The sequence below is a fragment of the Chroicocephalus ridibundus genome, chromosome 1, assembly GCF_963924245.1.
Source record: "Chroicocephalus ridibundus chromosome 1, bChrRid1.1, whole genome shotgun sequence".
Classification (NCBI taxonomy): Eukaryota; Metazoa; Chordata; class Aves; order Charadriiformes; family Laridae; genus Chroicocephalus; species Chroicocephalus ridibundus.
The window spans coordinates 86,257,028-86,278,014 of record NC_086284.1 but is presented as its reverse complement, the minus strand read 5'-3'; the positions used below and the strand labels follow the sequence as shown (position 1 = coordinate 86,278,014).

Below are 20,987 nucleotides of genomic sequence, written 5' to 3'. Positions count from 1 at the left end.
TACAGGAGGGCTTTCCGTCTGAGTTGCTAACAGAGACAATTTTAAGTAGTCCTTTCTTACAGTAACATCAGTTAAAACTAACTTCTTAGCTCTTTTCAATTCCCACGGGATGAATATTGACTGAATAATTACAGCTATAATCTTTTCAGTCTCTTCACAAAAGTTTTCTGCAGAACTATGTCATTAAGACAGTGCTTACTGTATGTAACATGCCCATAATTCCATTGTGCTTAATGGCTCCTACCTACTTCATTTTACCCATTTTCCTTCGTATGTTTTGTCAGAGAAGTTTATGAAATAGATGATAAATAGAACATTAAATTTTCATTTATATACATAAAGATACTGACTTCATGGTAAAACTACAGGAAACATCCAGATGTCTAAGAACAAAAAAAAAAATCTTTAAAAGAAAACTATTTTTATTTAAATTCCATGTCTTAAGCACTGTGACAAAGTATATTTTTAAACTTGTATAAGTCTGAAGTATGTTTGCCCCTTGCTCTGCCCTCCCTCCAAATAAATGAGCCAATTTTATACATATCTACAGTATTTAATAAAGATGTCCAAACCAGCCAAAGTTTTTACATAATTGTTTCAGCGCTTAAAATAAAGAGAAACATTTAATTTGCTCTCACTCAGACAGCAAAGTTAAATGGAGACATAACAGTCTTCTGAAGAAAGAATGCATTAAACCATTTCTCTCTGTGGGAAAAGGTAGTACCTTAATATGATGATTTAATAAAACCAACAGTTTAATTCAAGCAGTTTATAACTCTGTTCTTATTTAAATGCTTAAATGTTTGCCAGTTAATCATACCCAATGAATAATTAATCAGTATGTCTTTTGGAGTCCGAATTAGTATTTTTTTAACAAACTATGGGAAGTTATTCGATAGGGTTTTCTATAAATTCTTTGGCTACATACATTAAGGAAGTTAAATTCACGTGAAAGCTACTAGCTACAAGTACTTTAAAATAGTACACATTTACAGATTATACAGGGATCAGAGTGCAAATGTGACGAGAAAGTTATTTTCAAGGATTAAGTTACTTACAACATCCATTTTTACATCCCAAACAGAAGGCTGTAGACAAAAAAAAAAAATGAGATTCTTAGATTTAGAAATCTCTTTGCAGAGCTTCTTGGACACCTAAAAATGCCTCAAACTAAACTGTTGCTTCATGTAATAATGTTATCGCTTTTAATTATGACATGTAACCGGCAGTGTCTGTCTTTTTTTTTTTCTTCCTCCTTTTGAAGACTGTAGAAGTTCAGAAACTGCTCATATAAAGAACAGAAATACTGGTTGTATTCCCATATGGAATTATAATGATTTTAGATTCTTTTATGTCTTTTGAAGATCTTTCGTAAGCAAAATATGAAAGCAGAAATCCATGTCAGTTCTCAGAAAAAGCTTAGGGTTATAGTGATTTTCTGAAAATGCTTAGTTTTCTTCTTGCAACATTTCTTCTATTTCTTTATCCCAGTTTTCATCACGCTTTTCTGATTCTGTCACCACCTCATACTCTTGAAGCTCTTGTTGTAATTCCTTTTCCCAATCAGCAGTTTCTTCTACAAGAGAGAAATAATGTGTAAGAATTAACTTGATAATATACAATGTTGCTTATTTATATAAAACTAGGCGTATTTGCACTGCATATTTCATATCCCATAATTTTTATGGACAATTCTCCTTAAAAATCAAAGAAACTTGAACATTAGAAATTTCATCTTCTTATTGACTACAGATAGGAGTTAATTAATATACAAGTCTATACTCCTATGTGCATACTATAATAAAGATATAAAAAGCAAATATGGGGTTTAGTTGTAACAAGCGTCCCTTTGTAAGTTCATTTCCTACAGTCTCTGAGTCTACTATTAACTGAATCTCCCTTTGTACTTTTAAATCTCTGGAAAAAAAATGAATGAAGTTCATAAGTTTGTTGGATATCCTGTTATGAAAAGAAAAAAATAAATCACACTCAAATACTGTGGATAATTTAAAAAAAAAAAAAAAAAAAAGAGGTAGGCATTCTCCTCACTGACGTTTGTAGCTAGGCAAGCTCATTTAATCAGGGTTACAGGTTATATTTCATACTTCAGGGCAAAAAATGAGTCAGAAGGCATTCCTGTGTTGTTAATCTCTGTTTTAATTAGCTCTACCTATCATATGCAAGATTATAGGGGAGGAGATGGGTGTTTGAGGCATTACATGCTGGTTAGTACTTCAGCCTAGATATGAAGGTACGTAATTCCATAGTCCAAGTCACCAAGGCCAGCTGAGATTTCTCTGAACAGATTACATGACTTATTGAAACACTTCCATCCATACTTATTAGAATTCCTCAAGCTTGCCTATGTACTGGAAAAAAATAACAATTTCAGAAAAAAAGGATTCAGCAACATCTAAAACACATTGTAAGATGAATTCTGAAAACTGTATAGCAAGCATCTACATATACAAGTGTCTTCATAGTAAATTGTTCATTGTGTATGACCAGAATCACATCATCACAGATTGTTTTTATGCATTTTACACCGGTATTATTCTGAATTTTTTTAAGTATAAGCCCCACTTTATTTCTTCTCATCCTTCTTGAAGCTCTTTGTTAAATTCTAACTGTTCCAAATGCATGTAAACCTTTTACAGAGGCATCTGGAAGCTCACACTCTGGTGCAAATGCTGCCTTTTTAGCTGGTATCACAAGAAGAAAACAGTCTGATTTCCAAATACTGTACTTTACCTACAAGGATGTCAAAGAAAGAAAAATTCATAGACTCTACTGCCACTTTCATAAAAGAACCACCTAAAAATTGTTAGGTTCTTTGGATTTAAACTCCTCACAGCTAATGTTCTGTATAGGACGTGGTTTGAATGTGGTGAGAACTACCATTGATTTCTGCAATATTTCATTGCAGGTCGTTTCATAGACTTTGAAAAACAGTCACAAATCTACTTTCTTAAATCAAATAACTTTTTTTTTTTTTTAAATCATTCTATCTTAGAATTGCTGTATTTAAGACACAGAAGGTAATAATAGCTTTACCTTCTACTACTGAAGTTTCTTCTTTCTTTTTGTCTAGCACCAGTTGTTCCATTTCTTTTCTTAGGTCTTCCTGATTCAGATTACAGGCATCAAAAGCATCACTCACAAATTCTGATACACCTGGACTTGTGGAAATCTCTTCCTCATCCTGCAGTAAGACAGTTTTGTGTAAGCTTATTGAAAAAGGGGAAAAAAAGGTCACTGATACATACTTCCACTCATGTGACTGACTACCTTTTGAAGAGTATCTTTGTACACACAAAAATGTTAGATTGCTGTACTGAAAGTGATATGCTTTTCATTCTAGGCTCCTTTCTGTGTTCTCTTAACAACTTTAATTGATTTTGTAATCTTACAGAAATAATAATAAACTCGTAAGTAGTTTAGAACAGTACCTAAGACTAATATTAAATTCTGACCACAATTCAGTAACAGTTTTCTACACACAAATAAGATTGAGAGCACTGTTCTTTGGAAATCTTTCTAGCTTAATTTAGTCCACCGCTTATTATTGGCAAGTGAATGCACAGCTCGTCTTCTGCCAAGAGTGTTCTCTGGCACTGATTTTACAATCCAGAAATGAACAAGGGTCATTACGTGTCTAAGTTAAAGGTTTCAGCAGTATCAAGCAAAACTTTCCTTGCCACTGCAATAAAATGATGTTGCTATTACAATGCATCATTTAGATTTCCTACACTTAAGCCTGAAAACTACTGAAGAGTTGGACAGAACATGGTACATGAATATATTTTTATGAAGGTACTCCTCATGTCTAAACACAATGCAAGCCTTCTATTCCAAACACTTTGGAAATGTCACTCTTCAGAGTCAAAACATGTTTTATTATAGCGTGCAGGATACTAATGAAAGTATTCTTCAGATAAACTACTGTTTTCTTCTACTGGAAATGAGTTTAAAGTGTATGCACCAAAAATTAATATCACAGCACAACAGCAGCAGGTTAGGACTGTCAGATATTATATTATTATGGTTTCATAGCACAACTTACTCAAAAGGATGCGTAATTACCTATTAAGTAACAGTTTCACATACTAAATACCAGATAAAAATAGAACAGCATTTTTACCTCTTGAGATTTTATTTGAGGCTTTATTGCAACAGGCGGTGTTTTTGGCCGTACTGTTTCTATCAAGAGGGGGGCAAAAAAAAAAGGTAGATTACATTTAAATATATAAAGATCTGCTTTAATCTGCATAGCTATTAAATGTACAAGAAATTATTGTATTTTGTGTTTTACGGAATCCTGGTGTTCAAAGGCTGAATTCAGCCATACGTAAAGCATTTGCAACAACAACAAGGAAGAGAAGCAATTTTCTATTCTTAATTAAGGCAAATTTAGCAAACCATTCCTCATTATGACTCCAAAGTTAAATCACAGGAACACCTCTGGCCCTCAAAACAATCCAAAGATTGTATACAGGAACAGCTGGGAATCTGAAAGAATGTCTTCTATAAAACACTTCCAGATTGCACTGCATGTCACAAGATCTTTAAAGTTACAAAGGTGTAGAGTACGTCATGAAATCCAGTTACCACCTATCACAGAAGTTCCCAAACTCCCCTGGTCGGATGGTACTGCTACTAACATGGGCACTAGTTAGCTCTTAGGTATACCAGGCTACATCTGCACCCACACCCCTAAATGCACATGAGAGGAGCGCTCCGCAGCCTTGCCTTCTTTCACACAGGCAGAGGAAGTCACTGAAAAAGATAAACCCTAGATGCTGAAGTAATTCCTTAACTGGTAGCTGTCACTGCTTATACAGCTCATCTACTCAATGTCTGCTGCTCTGTCCCTTCCTCCCCCTTCCCAGTCTTGAGAAGATCAGTTACTGCACGCAACACCGCAGCTAAGGAGGATCCAGCACTCCCTGCTTAGGAAGGCTGTAGAACATGGCACTAGCTTTGCTGTTTAGCATGGAGTGCCCAAAGCACTGTGGAAAGTGAAGTGCCTCAAGCTCCATCTGCTGCTCTCATGCAGAAGCAGCACAGCAGCTCTGCACTGGGCCACGCACCAGTCTGATGTGACTGATGTACCATGAGCACTCTTCTGGATCTACTGGCCTAGCGTCAGCTCCTCCACTGCTGATGTGCAATCTGCACAATTCCCAAGTAAATAGTTACTAATACCTGGAGAAGAACCAGAACTTGGCATTTTCTTACAGATCTCATATAGTGTCTGCACTGGAACATGGAATATCTTCCACTTGTCCCTTCTTTTTTTTATTTCACATCAACCATGATAATTTAACTTTGTGAAAACAGCAGGTAAGGAGAAGACAGACAAGGATAAAAAGGGAAGGCAATTAATTCTATTTTATAGACATCAGTCAGCTTTAAGAAGAAACCCTGAACATCATGAAGAGTTACCAAGGGGTAATTACTTCCAGTTTTAGCCTCCAACCAGGGAATCCAACCTTCAAAAAGGTTATTTAAATCAAAAATAACACAGATGCTTCAGAGCTTCCCAAATGTATGCAATTTTTGAATCTAACAAAACATGTATTTACTACAGTCTGGTAAATGTATCTTTTTATTACAGAATATACAGTTATTAGGATCTATCTGCATATCCTATACTGGTCTCATGAATTGTGAGAAATACATAACAGGTGAAAAGACAGTGCCCTTTTTTTTTTTTCCCCTCCAATTTTTTTTCTAGATGACAATATGTTTTGTTTTCAGTCACAACGGCAATTTTACTAGAATTCTAGAATTTTACTTCACTCTAGATTTTACTAGAATAACTAGAACTCTTTGGCTATTAGCCAGCAACTTTTCTCTTTGACTGGGAATTTCCAAGGGTTTGGATGACTCAAAGATAACAGGGTTTTTTGTTCAATAGGGTCGGTTGCTATCCCTCCTGTAGAGCTGAGATACTTCAATTAAAATGGCTATAGTTTGGCAAATGTGAGTAGTGTTAAAAAAAAAAAAAAAAAAAAGGAGGTTATGCTGCCCTAGAAACTTACAGTTTAAGACTGTCCATTTAACTACATATTTAGCTTGCATAAACAAAAGCTCCAGCACTGTAATTAACAATAGAGTAACTTCTATTTGTCAGCCACAACAGCAGCAGCTTTCTTTTTTTCTGAAATTGGTTTAGTGAAGCAATGATATGCAGAAACAGGAATAGCAAATAAAAAGCTCAGTGGAAAAGGGAAGCATACTGATAGTAAACAAGCTTCACAGAGAATATGCTTATAAACAACAGGGAAGAAAATATCTCTTGGCAGAATTTATGTTTCTAATCTTTCCAAACACAGCCTTTTCCTCTATACAAAGAACTAAATGCAGTAGCAAATGAAAGAATCTAAGTCCGCACTTTTGACCTGTTTAGGAAACTGGTTGACGGAGTCCCTTGGGAGGCAGTCCTGAAGGGCAAAGGATTCTTCAAGAAGGAAATCTTTAAGGTGCAGGAACTGGCCGTCCCCATGTGCTGTAAGACGAGCCGGCGGGGAAGAAGACCGGCCTAGCTAAACCTAGAGCTCTGGCTGGAACTCAGGAAGAAAAAGAAAGTTTATGACCTATGGAAAAAGGGGCAGGCCACTCAGGAAGACTACAAAGATTGCATCAGGCTAGGCAGGGAGAAAATCTGTCTACTGCTGTAAAAGACAATAAAAAAATGTTTCTATAAATACATTGGCAACAAAAGAAGGACTAAGGAGAATCCCCATTCTTTATTGGATGCAGGGAGAAATACAGTGACAAAATATGTGGAAAAGGCTGAAGTATTTAATGCCTTCTTTGCCTCAGTCTTTTACAGTAAGACTAGTTGTTCTCGGGGTACCCAGCCCCCTGAGCTGGATGACAGGGATGAGGAACAGAATGAACCTAACATAATCCAAGAGGAAATGATGAATGACCTGCTACAGCACTTACGACACACAGAAGTCTATGGGGCTGGATGGGATCTACCCAAGGGTACTGAGGGAATTGGCAGAAGAGCTCACCAAGTCACTTTCCATCATTTATCAGCAGTCTTGGCTAACTGGGGAGGCCCCAGTTGACTAGAAGATAGCAAATGTGACACCCACCCACACGAAGGGCTGGAAGGAGGACCCAGGGAACTACAGGCCTGTCAGTCTGACCTTGGTACTGGGGAAGGTTATGGAGCAGATCATCTTGAGTGCCATCATGCAGCACATGCAGGAGAACCAGGTCATCAGGCCCAGTCGGTATGGGTTTATGAAAGGCAGGTCCTGCTTGACTAACCTGATCTCCTTCTATGATAAGGTGACCTGCTTAGTGGATGAGGGAAGGGCTGTGGATGTTGTTTACCTGGACTTTAGTAAAGCCTTTGACATAGTTTCCCACAGCATTTTCCTGGACAGGGTAAAAAACTGTCTGGATGGCCAGGCCTAGAGAGTTGTGGTGAATGGAGTTAAATCCTGTTGGTGGCCAGTCACAAGCGGTCGCTTTGCACAGATCTGGCCTAGATCTCCTCTGTGCTCCGTGTAATACACTCAAGTGAGGCCATGATTTTTTTTTTAAGCTTAAAAAGCCTGAAACAGCATGAACAGTGTTTCTATGATTAACAGCATGCTGTTTCTACATGAGGACGTGCTCCAATGTTTGATTTTACGTAGTCCACTGGGACAGCAGACAACTGTCCTGGATAAAAGAAGTCACAATTGGTGCCTCTTGGTCTGCAGTAGGTTCTGGAGTGACCTGTCCTGTCAGCATTGCTTGGATTTTAACTCAGAAAAAACTAGTTTTTTCATTCTAGATGTGGACCTTGCCTATGCTAACACACAGGCACTCAGAACAGAACCTGTGAGAAACAGAATGAGACAAACTGACAGCAAAGGCACGCACACACACAAGCTTGAGGAAACTACTGCAGTCCTTTTTGAAAAGATATCTTTTATGCAACATGCAAGCCTGGCTCTGTAATTCCCTTTGTAATGTCCCCTTCATCCCAAGGTTCAGCTGCCTGTGTCCAAGGAGCCAAGACCCAGCTGAGTAACCTTAGCTCAGTCTGTGCAGAAAATCACTAAGACTGTAAAAAGAAAGGTGAAATTAGAAACTGAGAGAGAATGAGAAAGATGGGATCATTAGCAGTACAAGCAGTCAAGAGGAAAAATACCAATACGAAAATATATTATATTTGAAAGGAAGGAAAAAGATGTCAACTTTGCAGTGATCAGTTGGTTGTCAGTCAGGCCAGCAGTGTCAACAGGACCTCAGCGTTAATGAATTTCATGGATTATGACAATTTATTGATTTTGGGGATATGAGAATCTGTTCCAAGGTGCAGTGAAGGCTTTCTCCTTTTGCCTAATGTCTACCCAGCCTACCAAGATTCTTCAGGTGTCTTATCAGGGGTGCTGAGCATACCTAGCTTAAGCTAAAATTTAATAAGCTACTAGTTATCTTTTGTCTTAGCCAGTAACTGCTTTACACTCTTTAAGCTGCACATATTCCTGCCTGCAGAATTTGTTTGCATGCAGATAAAAGATGCCCAGTGGTTCAGTAAATAAGAATAATCTGTATAAACTGATCAATGTAACTGAAGATACCTACATTGAAGCAGCTTTTTCATCTCACGGTTGAATCCCAGGTAGACTCTTCGTCCTCATCTTCCTCTACTTCTATAATACACAGTGTGCTTTTCCATGTCCTGCATGCGTCTCTGCCTCCACCACCACAGTAATTTTATCCCCATATCACTAACTTTGTTTAGCCTGAGGCCTAAGCAAAAGCCAAGAGCAAAGCGTATGCCAGCTAGCTGGATTGGCTAGTACCTCTTGCCTTATCAAGTGAACCAAAGTTACCTCCTACTTCCTTCTGAGAAGTCAAAAAAGCACACCAAAGACCACTAGTGGTCTTGAGCTGTTGTAAGCCAAGTACAAAATTTCACCTCTGGAGACATCCGCTCTTCTGACAAAGCTGTCTGAAACTGGAAAATTACTTAAAAGCACTAGGAGCCCCCTCTTTCCCATCTGGGCAAACAGACCAAGTATGATGAGAAAAGCTCTGATTTCATAGGAAATCCAGGATAAAAATTCAATGTCACTTGATGTACACAGTCAATATGTATGACACTAACTTAATGAGCTGTGCTAAAACAAATCCTTCCCATACCTTTCAATTGACTGTCCTCTTCGCTGCCTTTGTTCTCTTCTTTTCCTGCTGCTTGCTGTTGAGCTGCAAGTGCGGTGAGTTGGGCAGACTGTTTAATTAGGGACACCCTGTAGAAATAATTTCTCCAGAACACCTCCTCCTTTACGCTAGAGAGAACAAACAGGTTTTGATTACTGCATTTGGAAATATGGTTCCTTTTACTATCTAGCAATGAAATAAAATTAAATACTCAGAGGGAAGGAGCAGGAATAAGCTAACTTTTAAGTAAAAACTTAAGAAATTTCTGATATTAACAAAGTTTTAAAAAATCCATCATTGTAGAAGTTCTGGATCTCTTACATGACAGTTACAATGGACTTGGACATATAATATAATAATAATAACAATAACAACAACAACGTTATTTTTTTAGATAACAAGCCAAATAACCCTGTTCTGTTCACTTACTCTCCAAAACCAACATTTTATCACTGTCAAACTATACTCATCTACATGTTCCAGTTCCACCTGAGGTCTAGGGAAGATCTTTGATCTATAGGCAGCAGCCATTCCTAGATTGCAGCAGAACTATTTCACTATCTTCACATCTGTCAGCACGTCTGCAGGACCTTCTGTAACTAGAAACTGCCATCTTGCAAATGACCAGCTCTGATAAGTGGGAAAGTATCACATGTTTTAAGGTAATGTTTCCCTCTGATAATCCTCCAGCAAGCAAGAAAAAAACCCAACTTTAACCCAGAGGAAACAGAAGCCAGAAATAGCAAGGCCTACGAGGAGGAAGGTGCGTAGGTCAAGAAAGAAAGAAGAGAGTGAAGTTACCTTCCCTGCATTCAGGCAAACGGTGACTACTGAGACTAAGAACAGGAAAAAAAAAAACTATTAAGCAATGGGGCGGGATAGGCAAGGATAGCATGACTAGAGGCTGAAGACAGAGCATCAGAGAGAGATCTGATGAAGACCTAGAATATGGGCAGAGCTTTAGGACTGACAGCAGCAAAGAACAGCAGGGAATGGGGTAAATAACGTAAGGAGCTGGGAAGGTTTATAAATGGAGGAGATTTAAGATAGCAAAGTGCACAAAGAAAGGTTTTAATTTTTTTTCCTGTTTGCACCCTCAGACAAGAGACTAATGTTTGGAACTCCTGCTTAACAAGAATGTTGACCTGTGAAACAAGCTTAAGGAGCAGAGTCTGGGGCTGGGCAAGGAAGGAGAACACCACTAGAATAGAGCTGGGATCAAGAAGCCATACTGGAACAGGCCATAATGGCTGGGACAAAGACCTTACAGATCTTTTAGTTAGGTCTATTAGAAGGAAGGCAGTCACAACACAGAGCTTTTCCCACTGCCTATTCAAAACCAGTTTTTCTTGCTTGCACTGCTGCTGTTTTGTGATGTCTTCTTTTACCATTTCTCCGGGGGGACTCTGACTACCTCCAATAACCTTTTTGGGGTGTCAGTAATGCCAGTAGATCTGAACATTTTTGTTGCTGCATGTACCTTTGTTTGGGAAAAATATTTTCAATTAATTTAACACAGTGGACATGGAAAAATTTAAGGCCTCTCCCATACTTAAGTCAACAGGTCCTTATTAGTTCTGAATTTCTAACAGATCTACTTCTGTTCTTTTCTTTAATTGCTAAACTGCAATGTACTGCAATATTCCATGCATTTGAAATTAGCAGATATAAAATATATATGGAGAAAGTATATAAAGAAAGAATTTAAGGAAATGAAAAGAAAAAGGAGTAATTTATGAATATTTACAGACACATTAAATAGTACAACCATACATAGTTACCCGCAGAAATTACTTACTGTTTGGGAACGAGATCAAATCTCATCCTATTGAGAAGTTCATCTTCTTGTAACATCACCATTGCAACAGGGTACATTTGATCAAAGTCAAAATTAAACTGCACACCTGCTGGAGGATCCCGCAGAAAGTTTCGTTTATCCTTTGAAGAACATATTTATGATCATTAACTGATACCAGAAAAAGGATATCATATTTCACACACAAGATCAGCAAAGCAATCACACTTCTCACATAATTCTATCATACCACAAATCTGCAAAGCCTTTATAAAAATCAAAAATTATATTTGGGATCGACTTTGGCTCAAGTTGATACTTAAAGAACTATTTACTCTTGCACATAATCAGTACAGTAACAGACACATTAAAAGAAGTACACTGAAAATACATAATTTAATAATGCCAGCCAAAATTACTTTGGGAAAAAAAGGAAGTTTTAATCTCTCCAACAGAAAAATTTCAGATCTTACAGGAAACTAAATACTTACTGCTGATAAGGCCAGTATTTGTTGTTGAATTGTCTCTTCTTCATTGCTGTCTACCCAGGGAGGCACTGCTGCTTCTGTTATGGAAAGGAGGAAAATAATTGCACGTGTATTACTTTAAACAAAAAAACCCAAACACCCAAACCTTACATAAAGAAACATATGATGTCACAAAAATAAGCAGACTTACATCAGTAAGCCAATTCATTGTCCCTTTCTCCAAAACTAAGTTCATGGCATAAGAGAGAAAGTCTAAGAATGAATCTTTACTTATCAGAGGTTAAAAAAAAAAAAATAAATTTTGCTGATTTCTGTTATTGTAAAATAAAATTGTAGGTATTTCTTTGCAGCATGCGCCAGTCAGAACTTGGTGCCCCTTAGTTTAGTTACTGAAGTAGTGCTATATAACTGGTTAAACTGCCTGCAAATAGAAATTTCTAGATTGACTTTAAACATGTAAACTTTGACTAAAAAACTCTGTCTAAATTAAGTTTTCAAAATCATTTACTATTATATTAATTTTCTAACACCCAGAAGACAGCAATTCTTTAGCAATGGAGAAAAATAAGTCATTTGTTATAAATTACATGTTATACACTGAATAAGCATACTCGAGTTCAGCCAATTTATGTATTTACACAGATATTTCTAAAATAGTTCTGTAGGCTGTACATAGAGGAAAATAAACTATTGTAGATGTACAGAAATCTATTAATCTCTTCACTGTCAATGCAAATTCAGCCTACAGAGACATTATGATGCATCTGTAATAGTTAACAAATAATTCTTGTGCACTCAAACTAACAATGCTTATTTGCTTATGCACCTGACATCAGCAAGATCTTTCACCCACATGGCTTCACACCTGATGCTAATGCTTCTTTCAGTTAGGCCATCTGTTACTCCTTCTTTTGGCAACCTAGCTACCTATTTTCATGAAACTTGTAGAAATATATAAACAGATGCCAAAGTTTGCTAAGAGACAGAAATACAGACAACATGATCACATAAGCAGTCTTGCAAGAAAAAAAACAGACTAAGATAGTAACTAACGACAATATGAAAAAATATATCACAATCCATTTAAAACCAGCTCATTTTCAAGATTAAAAACAGATTAACTGTCAGAAATTATTGCATTCAGGTAACACATTAAAAAGAGGTAAGAGCCAATGATGAAATGCAATGTAAAAAAAAAATATTGGGGTTATTGTAAAGTCTCAAATAGATCCACTGACGTCATAGTACACTAGTGGATAACTCACTCAAAGTATTTAGATCACAAATAATTATAAAGCAAATGGTTTATGGGAAAGCAAAAGAGCAATTATGCCTTTAACGTAAGCAGAGCAACTCCTACAGCAAAACTAATAAATACTATAGTGCAAACCCTAACCCATGTTTTTCATTTAATTATGAAAGCATGACACGATTGCTAATGCTCAAAAGAAAAGTAATCAGCATGCCTGTTTTCAATAAACACACAGGCTTAAGATTCAAAACAACAATAAGAGATCAGCTTTGTTAGCACAGCGATCTTTGAGTTAATTTCATAAAGCTGAATTTGGTTAAAAAAAGCAAATCTAAACCAACCAGGTAATGTAACACTAACCTCACTTAAAAAGGTCATCTTCCTATTCCACAATGTAAATTAAGTTCTGCCATAATGCATTTCATAAACAAAGTTTTGATAGATTAGGTTTAGATAGAGGTCAATTATGCAGCTTCCCGCAAGTTTTAGCTTATGCAATGTTATGCATTACCAAAAAAAAGCATACATTACCTGATTTTTTTGTTTGCTGCTCTTGGACAAATTTTTTCTGTTCCTTCTGAAAATCTCCAATAATTGTCTGAAATAAAAATTAGGGAACCACAATAAATAAGAAAATTCACTCCTCTTGTTTTGTGTTCACTCAGAAAGTGCTTTCAAATACTTGCAGGATCATATTCTTATATCCCTGGAGGCCCTTTTTTTAAGTTAAACGTGCTTCATGGAACTCATACATTCCACTTTACCAAAACATTTGATTTTGCCTTCAAAACTTTTAACTATTGTGTATGCTTTCAAAATTATATTTAGTTTTATCAAATTCAGGGGACAAAAAAAAAAAAAAAGAAGAAAAATCGTAGCTGGTAATTTGAATATCAGCATACTATGCATATAAACATACCACCTTACCATATCAAATACAGATAATGTAGACTGTTTAGACTTATTTAAATATGCTTTTGATGCATTAAACTTTTAAAGATACTATTGCCCTTACAATAAGTTTCAAGAGTTGCCTAAGAAATATACCCATTGCAATAAATCAGACTTGTAAAATTGTTAAGTATGATTTTAAGAATGTCTGCTTAGCTGAAATAAAATCCTTTCTCCATTTATGTTGACAAATTTTCATAAAAAAATTATATTCAGAAATATCCTACATTAAATTTAGAATTAAAAAAAGGAGAATGGTCTCAGAAGTTGGCATGCCATAATCTAGAAATAACAATGCAAATGTTGTTCTGTAGTTGAAAGCAGAGGGAAAAAAACCATTAAGTTAGAAATTAATACTTAAACCACTCACAAAATACAAATTTTATGCAGTGAGGGCTATGGCTTAACAAGCTGCCCAAAAGCATGCAAGTCTTCAAGCTAATTCCTGATAAATTCCTACAACATTTTTTTTCCTTCAAAAACCCAGCATTTCAGTTTAAGATTAACATCAGTGAGAGAAGTACTGTAGTGCCTGTTATAGAAGTAGATCATTGTGGTTCCTCTTGTAAGTTATATGAATTTTTGATATTTATGGAATAAAATAATTTACATGGTGTAAGAAAAAAGCTTTATGATGATATAGCTATGATCCTGTTGCTCCCATATCTAAACTTATTAATTAAAGCAGGAATTCATATAACTCTAAGGCATTCACAGAAAAAAAGAAAATGGTATTTTAAGCATAAAATATGCTGTAGGTATTTAGCTACAGTTTCTTATGAGCATTATTGTGTATTAAATTACCAAATAGCCTTCTTACTTGATTTTTCCTTTTTGATGTGGATCAAAATTACATTAGACTCTAATATATTGTAGTAGGATATGTAACTGCTATTATATAAAGACAGTTGTCACTAAAAAGTCAATGAAATCTGGAGACAAAATTCCATCATAACAGAAATTTAGAAGTGTCACTTGATGATTAATTTGGAAGACAACATGAACATTAATTGTATCAAGAAATTGAACTTTATTGTATTTAAAAAAAAGGCAACGCTTTAATTCCCCTGACGGGGTGTCTGAGAGACAGGAGCCGGAGGAGGGGTCTGGCGGCATCTCGCATGTCTGACACTCCTGGATGCACAGTCCCACTACAGCTGTGTTGGTTTTGGTCAGTTCCCTTCCCAGCTACCCTCGCTGACAACACAAAGCATTACATAGCACTTACTGATACTTTACTTTTTTTTCTTTTTTTTTTTTTTTTCTTTCTGCCAAGTTCATGACTTAAAGCACTGGAAGAACACTCACTAGCAGAAGCTAAGCAACTGGCACTGGCAGCCAGGAATGTGGAGGGCAAGAGATAAGTGGCAGACTGAGGGTGGGGGAAAGAACAGGACAATAGCAAACTGTTTCATTAACTCATCGGGTCTTATGAAAACACACCCGTATAGCTCTAGGGTCTTACATACAATACCCACAATGCTGACCTAATTCTGAATCTCACTTCAGAGATGCATTTAAGATTCAAGCTACAGCATTCCTCTTTCCACCTAAATAAACTGGGGAAAAAACCCAATCCACACATCTCCCAGACATCCCCCAACAGCCTGTCTTTACTGGCCTTTCCTCCTATGTCAGCATTTTTCATATTTTCTTCTGGTCATTCTCCAGTGTATCTACATCCTGAAGGAATGGAACACAAGTGCAGCACTAAGTAAAGCACAGTGACCATTTTTTGGCACATCTACCCCGAATAAAAATTTCAGTCACGTTACTTGTCATGGCAAGAGATATGTACTTTTGAAATACATAATTCCTAAAGGCAGCTTAAAGAAATGTTATTACTTGCCAAATTTGCCACATTACAACAACCGTAAGCAAACAGATCTTTCAGATCAAGTATCTAGAAATAAAATACCTTATCAATGATACTGTCGATTTTTCCTTCTTCCACAGACTTCTTTATTGTCTGTGCTGTTTCCGCAACAGATTCAGATATCTTTTTTGTAGCAGCAGTGGCAAAATTGAAGAGGTAACCTTTCACAGACAAAAAAAGACAGACCTGAAAAAAGATCTCTTTACATCCAGTTCTCTTACTAGATTTATTTTCCTTTCTCTTTAGACATCTGGATATCTACTTGAAAGCTTCTTTCAAAATCATTTAACCCAGCTTCTGGCCTACAAAGAACTCCTGAAATTCTATTTTTTCTTTTCCAGTTTGTATTCTTTAATGATAATGATCAAACTGTACGTTTGATCACAACTTTCTGTAAAACAAACTATTATGCAGGAACCTTGTTTACTAAATCAACCATTCCTAACAGTCCTCGAAATACTGCTTTCCAACAAATTTTCTGAAACAATGTGTCTTTCCTAATTTCATTTAAGTATTTTGGAGACATTAAGCAATAAAGTAACTTTAGCAACAGTATTAAAACACAATTATATTTTTTTAATAAAATCAACACGCACAATAAATTCTCATGAAGGCAGCAAATGCATGAAAAATTTCAGGCAAGTAACACCAGAAATTCCTTCAGAAGTCATAAGACAGAAGCTTGCTCTTGATGTTTCCCTTTCCTATTTTGCATTGTCTTCCTCTTTTTAGCTCCATGAGAAGCACTGTGGCTGTTTCTTATTTTTCTGAATACGCTCAGTGTCAGAACAGTAGTAAGAAATATTTTCAAAGACTAACTAGCACTTTTTTTATATTAGCAGTGCTAAAGTGAAGAAAGATGGCAGGGGAAGAACTATGTAGCATGGGCAAGGTACATTGTATTGTTCGTTTTTAATTAAGGAGAACAAGCTTGCAACCAGCAAATGTATATCACAAACCTTCAGAAACATTAAATATCAGTTTATTGACAAAGGATCTTAAAACAACATAGGTATTGTTTATTTCTCAGATAATGACATGATGCCACAAGCCCTTTATTACATTTGAACAGTTGTATTATGACTGTAATATCACTGTTACAGTATATACAATGATAAAATGTCTGCAAATGTCATAGTAAATACAATAATTGCAGAAGGATCTAGATAGATTGGAGCATTAGGCAATCATCAATGGCATGATATTTAACAAGAATAAACACTGGATGCTGCACCTAGGATGGAGTAACGCTGGGCACAAGTATAAATTGCGAGAGGAGTGGCTGGAGAGCAGCCCTGCAGAAAGGGCGTGGGTCGACAGCAGGCTCAATAGGAGTCACCATGTGCCCTGGCAGCCAAGAGGGCAAACTGCATCCTGGGGTGCATCAAACACAGCATCACCAGTCGGTCAAGAGAGGGAATTATCCTGCCGTATTCAGTGTTGGTGCAGCCTCACCTTGAGTACTGTCTGCAGTTCTGGGCCCCACCATTTAAGAAGGATGTTCAGGTCCTTGAACGTGTCCAGAGGAGGGCAACAAAGCTGGTGAGGAGGCCTGAAGGCACAACCTATGAGAAGCAGCTGAGAACTCTGGGCTTCTCTAGTTTGGAGAAAAGGAGGCTGAGGGCTGACCTCATTGCTCTCTGCAGCTTCCTCAGGAGAGGAAGAGGGGAGGGAGGTACTGATCTCTTCTCCCTGGGATCCAGCGATAGGCAATGGTTTAAAGCTGGTTTAGACTGGACAGTAGGAAACATTTCTTTACTGAGAGGGTGGTCAAACACTGGAACAGGCTTCCTAGGGAGGTGGTTGATGCCCCAAGCCTGTCACTGTTTAAGAGGCATTTGGACAATGCCGTTAACAACATGCTTTACCTTTTGGTCAGCCCCGAATTGCTCAAGCAATTGGACTAGATGATCATTGTAGGTCCCTTCCAACTGAAACAGTCTATTGTATTCTACTTCTGGGGTTAGTAATGGTGGATCTAAACTGCATAGTAACTACCAAAGATATATTTGAGGCATTAGTAAGAATGCAAATAATGTGGGATGGTAAGGTATTTTAGTTATTCCAGAAAATCAACTTTGACTTTTATACAGGGGACTTGAAAAACCCCCAGCACTTCTGTTTCAAACAAACAAAAACCCACCTTCCTTCTCAAGACCTCACAAAAATTCCAGTTTCCTTATGGGTTAGAAATGTAACAAATAACCCTACCATGCAAAAAAAAAAAAAAAAATTGAGTTGTTTAACACACAGTTGTTTGCCACTGGTAGAATGAGTTACTTTGGAACACTGATGTCACCTTTTGGAAAGCTGACTGTTCTTTGTGGCATATAAAATATTCCCTCTTTATGACATCAGCAAATCAATACTGGAATATGCTGAGGTCTAGCCAGCTGTTACGAACGCCATTGTTTGTTTGTTTTTTTTTTTTTTTTTTTTTTTTACATGTAACTTCCATTTATAAAGCCACAGAATGGTGGCAACCAAACTTCATTCAAGTACTTGCTAGCATCTTTCGTATCTGTTATCAGCTTTACAACCCATCACATGCTTCACACTGTATATTAAATAAAAAAAAGCCTATCTTCTACACTGTAGATATAGATACATATACTATCCCTCTTATAACAGTAGGGGAAGCAGCAGCCTACTGGATTGTTTCCTCCCTGCCAGCTTTTATTGGTTGTTTTATGTATCTCTGGAAACTTTCGCACATGCAATTGTTTTAAGCGCAAAGGTGCTGAAACATTCACTGTCCTGCAATGCTTTGGTATTGTTGGCCAGAGTGGTTTTGGCCAGTCCTGGAGCCAATCTGAAAGGCAAAATGCTCTTTATTTCCATTAAGGGCAAATATTCTTCTGAACTAAGGTACTTATAAGCCTCAATAAAAGGTGATACTTAGCCTTAGAAAAATAGAATTAGTGGTGGAAAAACAACACTTCTACTTTCAAATGATCAAGGAGGTTTCCCTCCCTCTTATAAATCTATGTCTGTATTAAGAATACGTATCTAGCAATATTTCTAATATTAGTTCACATTGACAAACTCTCCTAACCTTGGTAATGATGTGATAAGGAGCAAAAAGTAATGTATGTAAGGCTTCAGTTTTACCAGTAAAATTCTTTATGTGCTAGGGGCGTCCTTCTGCACAGCTACCCTGGTTGTTAACCACGCAGATGTTTCTAGAGTCATCCTGTGTTAAAGCAGTGACGTCCAAATCCTTACAAAAAGGCCTTCCCACTACAGTCTTCTCTAGTGTCACAGACAAGACACAGACAGACACAGATACATAAATCACTAAACCAAATTCTCACTTCCAGAGCAAGTTATGGGATGGACTTTTAGATCTGTAGCAGTCAATACGTATTCTTCCCCTAACAACTCAAAGTCTTCTTTTCCTCCTGAACAATCAGAGTGACTACCAGATTAGGATTGATTTACAAGAACCAGACAAGTATTTGACCAAACTACACAGATTATCTGCTGCAGCTCAGACAGCCCAAAACAAAGCACAGTAAAGAACGTTCTCCGACTAACCCTTCAGATGATATTGATCCAGCGTTTCAGAGCACCAATTAAAAAAACCAAAACACTTCAGCAATGAGTATGAAGCTGCACTTTGGATTAACTTTATCTAAGAATCTACTACAGTAAAGCAGAATTTTTACCTGTAGCCAGTTACAGCCCTGGTTCATTACAGATTAGTTCAACAAAATCAAACCCCATTACTTTCCTATGAAAAAACTCATAGAAACCTCTCAGTACTTCATGAAGCACATTTTTCCATAGGTACACATCACTTCTGCCACAGTCACAACAGATACTTAAAGAAATGTTGTTAATTTAGTAACAATTCTGAAAAATATGATAACTAAAGGAACACAATTGTAGCCATTTATTTGGTTCATATTTTAAACATCAATTAAATTTTCCAATAAATTAAAAAATTTTTTTTAATCTCCAGCGAGGCAACGTGCTGTGCACAGAATTGTTAGCAATGTAAGTCTTTCTTGTTGCTAACAACTGCTATTTTAAAAGATTCACAGAAATGCAGAAAACTGAAGATGTGAGTTAGGTCACTTCCAAACTTCCAGCTTTATCAATTGCCTAGGACTGTTTCAGAACTGTGGAAGAGACTGGTCAAGCTGCATGAAAAACTACACAGAAGTGATGCATGTCATAGACTGCCGTTAACAAGCATCATTTAAAAGAGATGCAAAACAAAGATATGCAAAAACATAAAATAAAAAGAGAGCAGGGAAGAGTTACTTTTAACACTTCTTCACTGAAATAAGCTTCCATACTAGCGAAACTGACCTGAGTCACCATTTGCATACAGAAAGATATGCTTCAGAGCTGTTTTGCTTTTTTAAAAAGAGTATGCTGTCACCTCAAACTTGCGTTCCCCATTTTGCATCACCGTGCAAGCTACGTTTAAGTTGCAGATATCCAGATGAAAGGCGATTTTTCTTTTACAGATGTTGAACTGAGAATAAACATGCTTATCTCATCTTAAAACCTGTCTGTAACTGTTTAGTTCAGCTAAAGCTTTGGTTTAAGTGCCAGTGGTAAGTACTGGTAACTTTTCCCCTATCCCCAAAACGTGCACTAAACCGGCCGACCTTCAGTTCTCCAGTTGCCACCCTGTACTACTCTCACCACACCAAGGGACTTTTGCTGCTAAGACTACCTTTTTTTTAAAAAAAAAAACAAAACAAAAAAAACCCCAGACCCATAGCAAAACGCCCCGGGGGAAGATGCCAGGACACGACACACCCCTCCAACAAGCGAAGCTGCTCCTTTACTTAAGCCTTCTCCCTGCACGAAGCCCCCCAGCCCCGCCACGGGTGTGTGTGGGAGGGGGAGGCGACCCACCCCCTTCTCCGCCACGGCCCAGGGTACCGCGGGGGAGCGGAGCGGGGACTCTCGGGTCGCAGGGAGGCACAGGGGCAGCGGGTCGGGTGCGGGTGTGCCCCGAGGCCGGCGGTACCGGGCCGCCCCCGCCCCACTCCCCCCGCCGGGCGCGGGCAGAACACTCACTGCCGAGTCCCTTGGCCTGGCTGAGGAGCGCCTCCGAGTCCGCCTGCAGCTCCGCCGGCTCCGAGCTCTGCGCGGCCGGCTCCGCGTCTGCTGCTGCCGCCTCCTCCTCGGAGCTGCTCCTCTCCTCGGCCGGCAACAGCTTCTCCTCACCCGCCCGCTCCAGCCCCAACCAACTACCCAGGCCGCGCAACATGGCGCGGGAGCGGCGACGGCCGCGCTCGGGCCGTTAAACGGGCACTCCCAACGCCCGGAGGGAGAGCAGCCCTGTACGCGGAAGCCTGGGCTGCCCGCTCCTTCCGCGTACGCCGCTTCCGGAACCGGCAGGCGAGGTGGGGAGAGCGCCGCCGGCGGCGGGGCGGGGCAGGAGGCCCCACGGAGGGTGCCTCCCCGCGGCTGCTGGGTTCCTCC

The 20,987-nt window shown here is 38.1% G+C and overlaps 1 protein-coding gene across 2 annotated transcripts; it reads right to left on the bottom strand.

Moving 5' to 3' along the window:
* Positions 1 to 404: 404 nt before the first annotated feature.
* On the bottom strand, positions 405 to 20,897 carry SYAP1 (synapse associated protein 1). 2 transcript variants are annotated; one of them, XM_063342355.1, is made up of 9 exons: positions 20,580 to 20,896; positions 15,582 to 15,700; positions 13,244 to 13,310; positions 11,464 to 11,537; positions 10,976 to 11,115; positions 9,160 to 9,305; positions 4,142 to 4,200; positions 3,055 to 3,202; positions 405 to 1,576 (listed from the first exon to the last, which is right to left on the bottom strand). In XM_063342355.1, exons 1-9 carry the CDS (start codon positions 20,770 to 20,772, stop codon positions 1,449 to 1,451), a joined length of 1,074 nt encoding a protein of 357 aa, XP_063198425.1. In that variant the 5' UTR covers positions 20,773 to 20,896; the 3' UTR covers positions 405 to 1,448. The 2 variants fall into 2 exon arrangements, with proteins under 2 accessions (XP_063198425.1, XP_063198435.1); XM_063342365.1 differs by lacking the exons at positions 3,055 to 3,202; positions 4,142 to 4,200 and having other exon boundaries at positions 20,580 to 20,897.
* Positions 20,898 to 20,987: the final 90 nt, after the last annotated feature.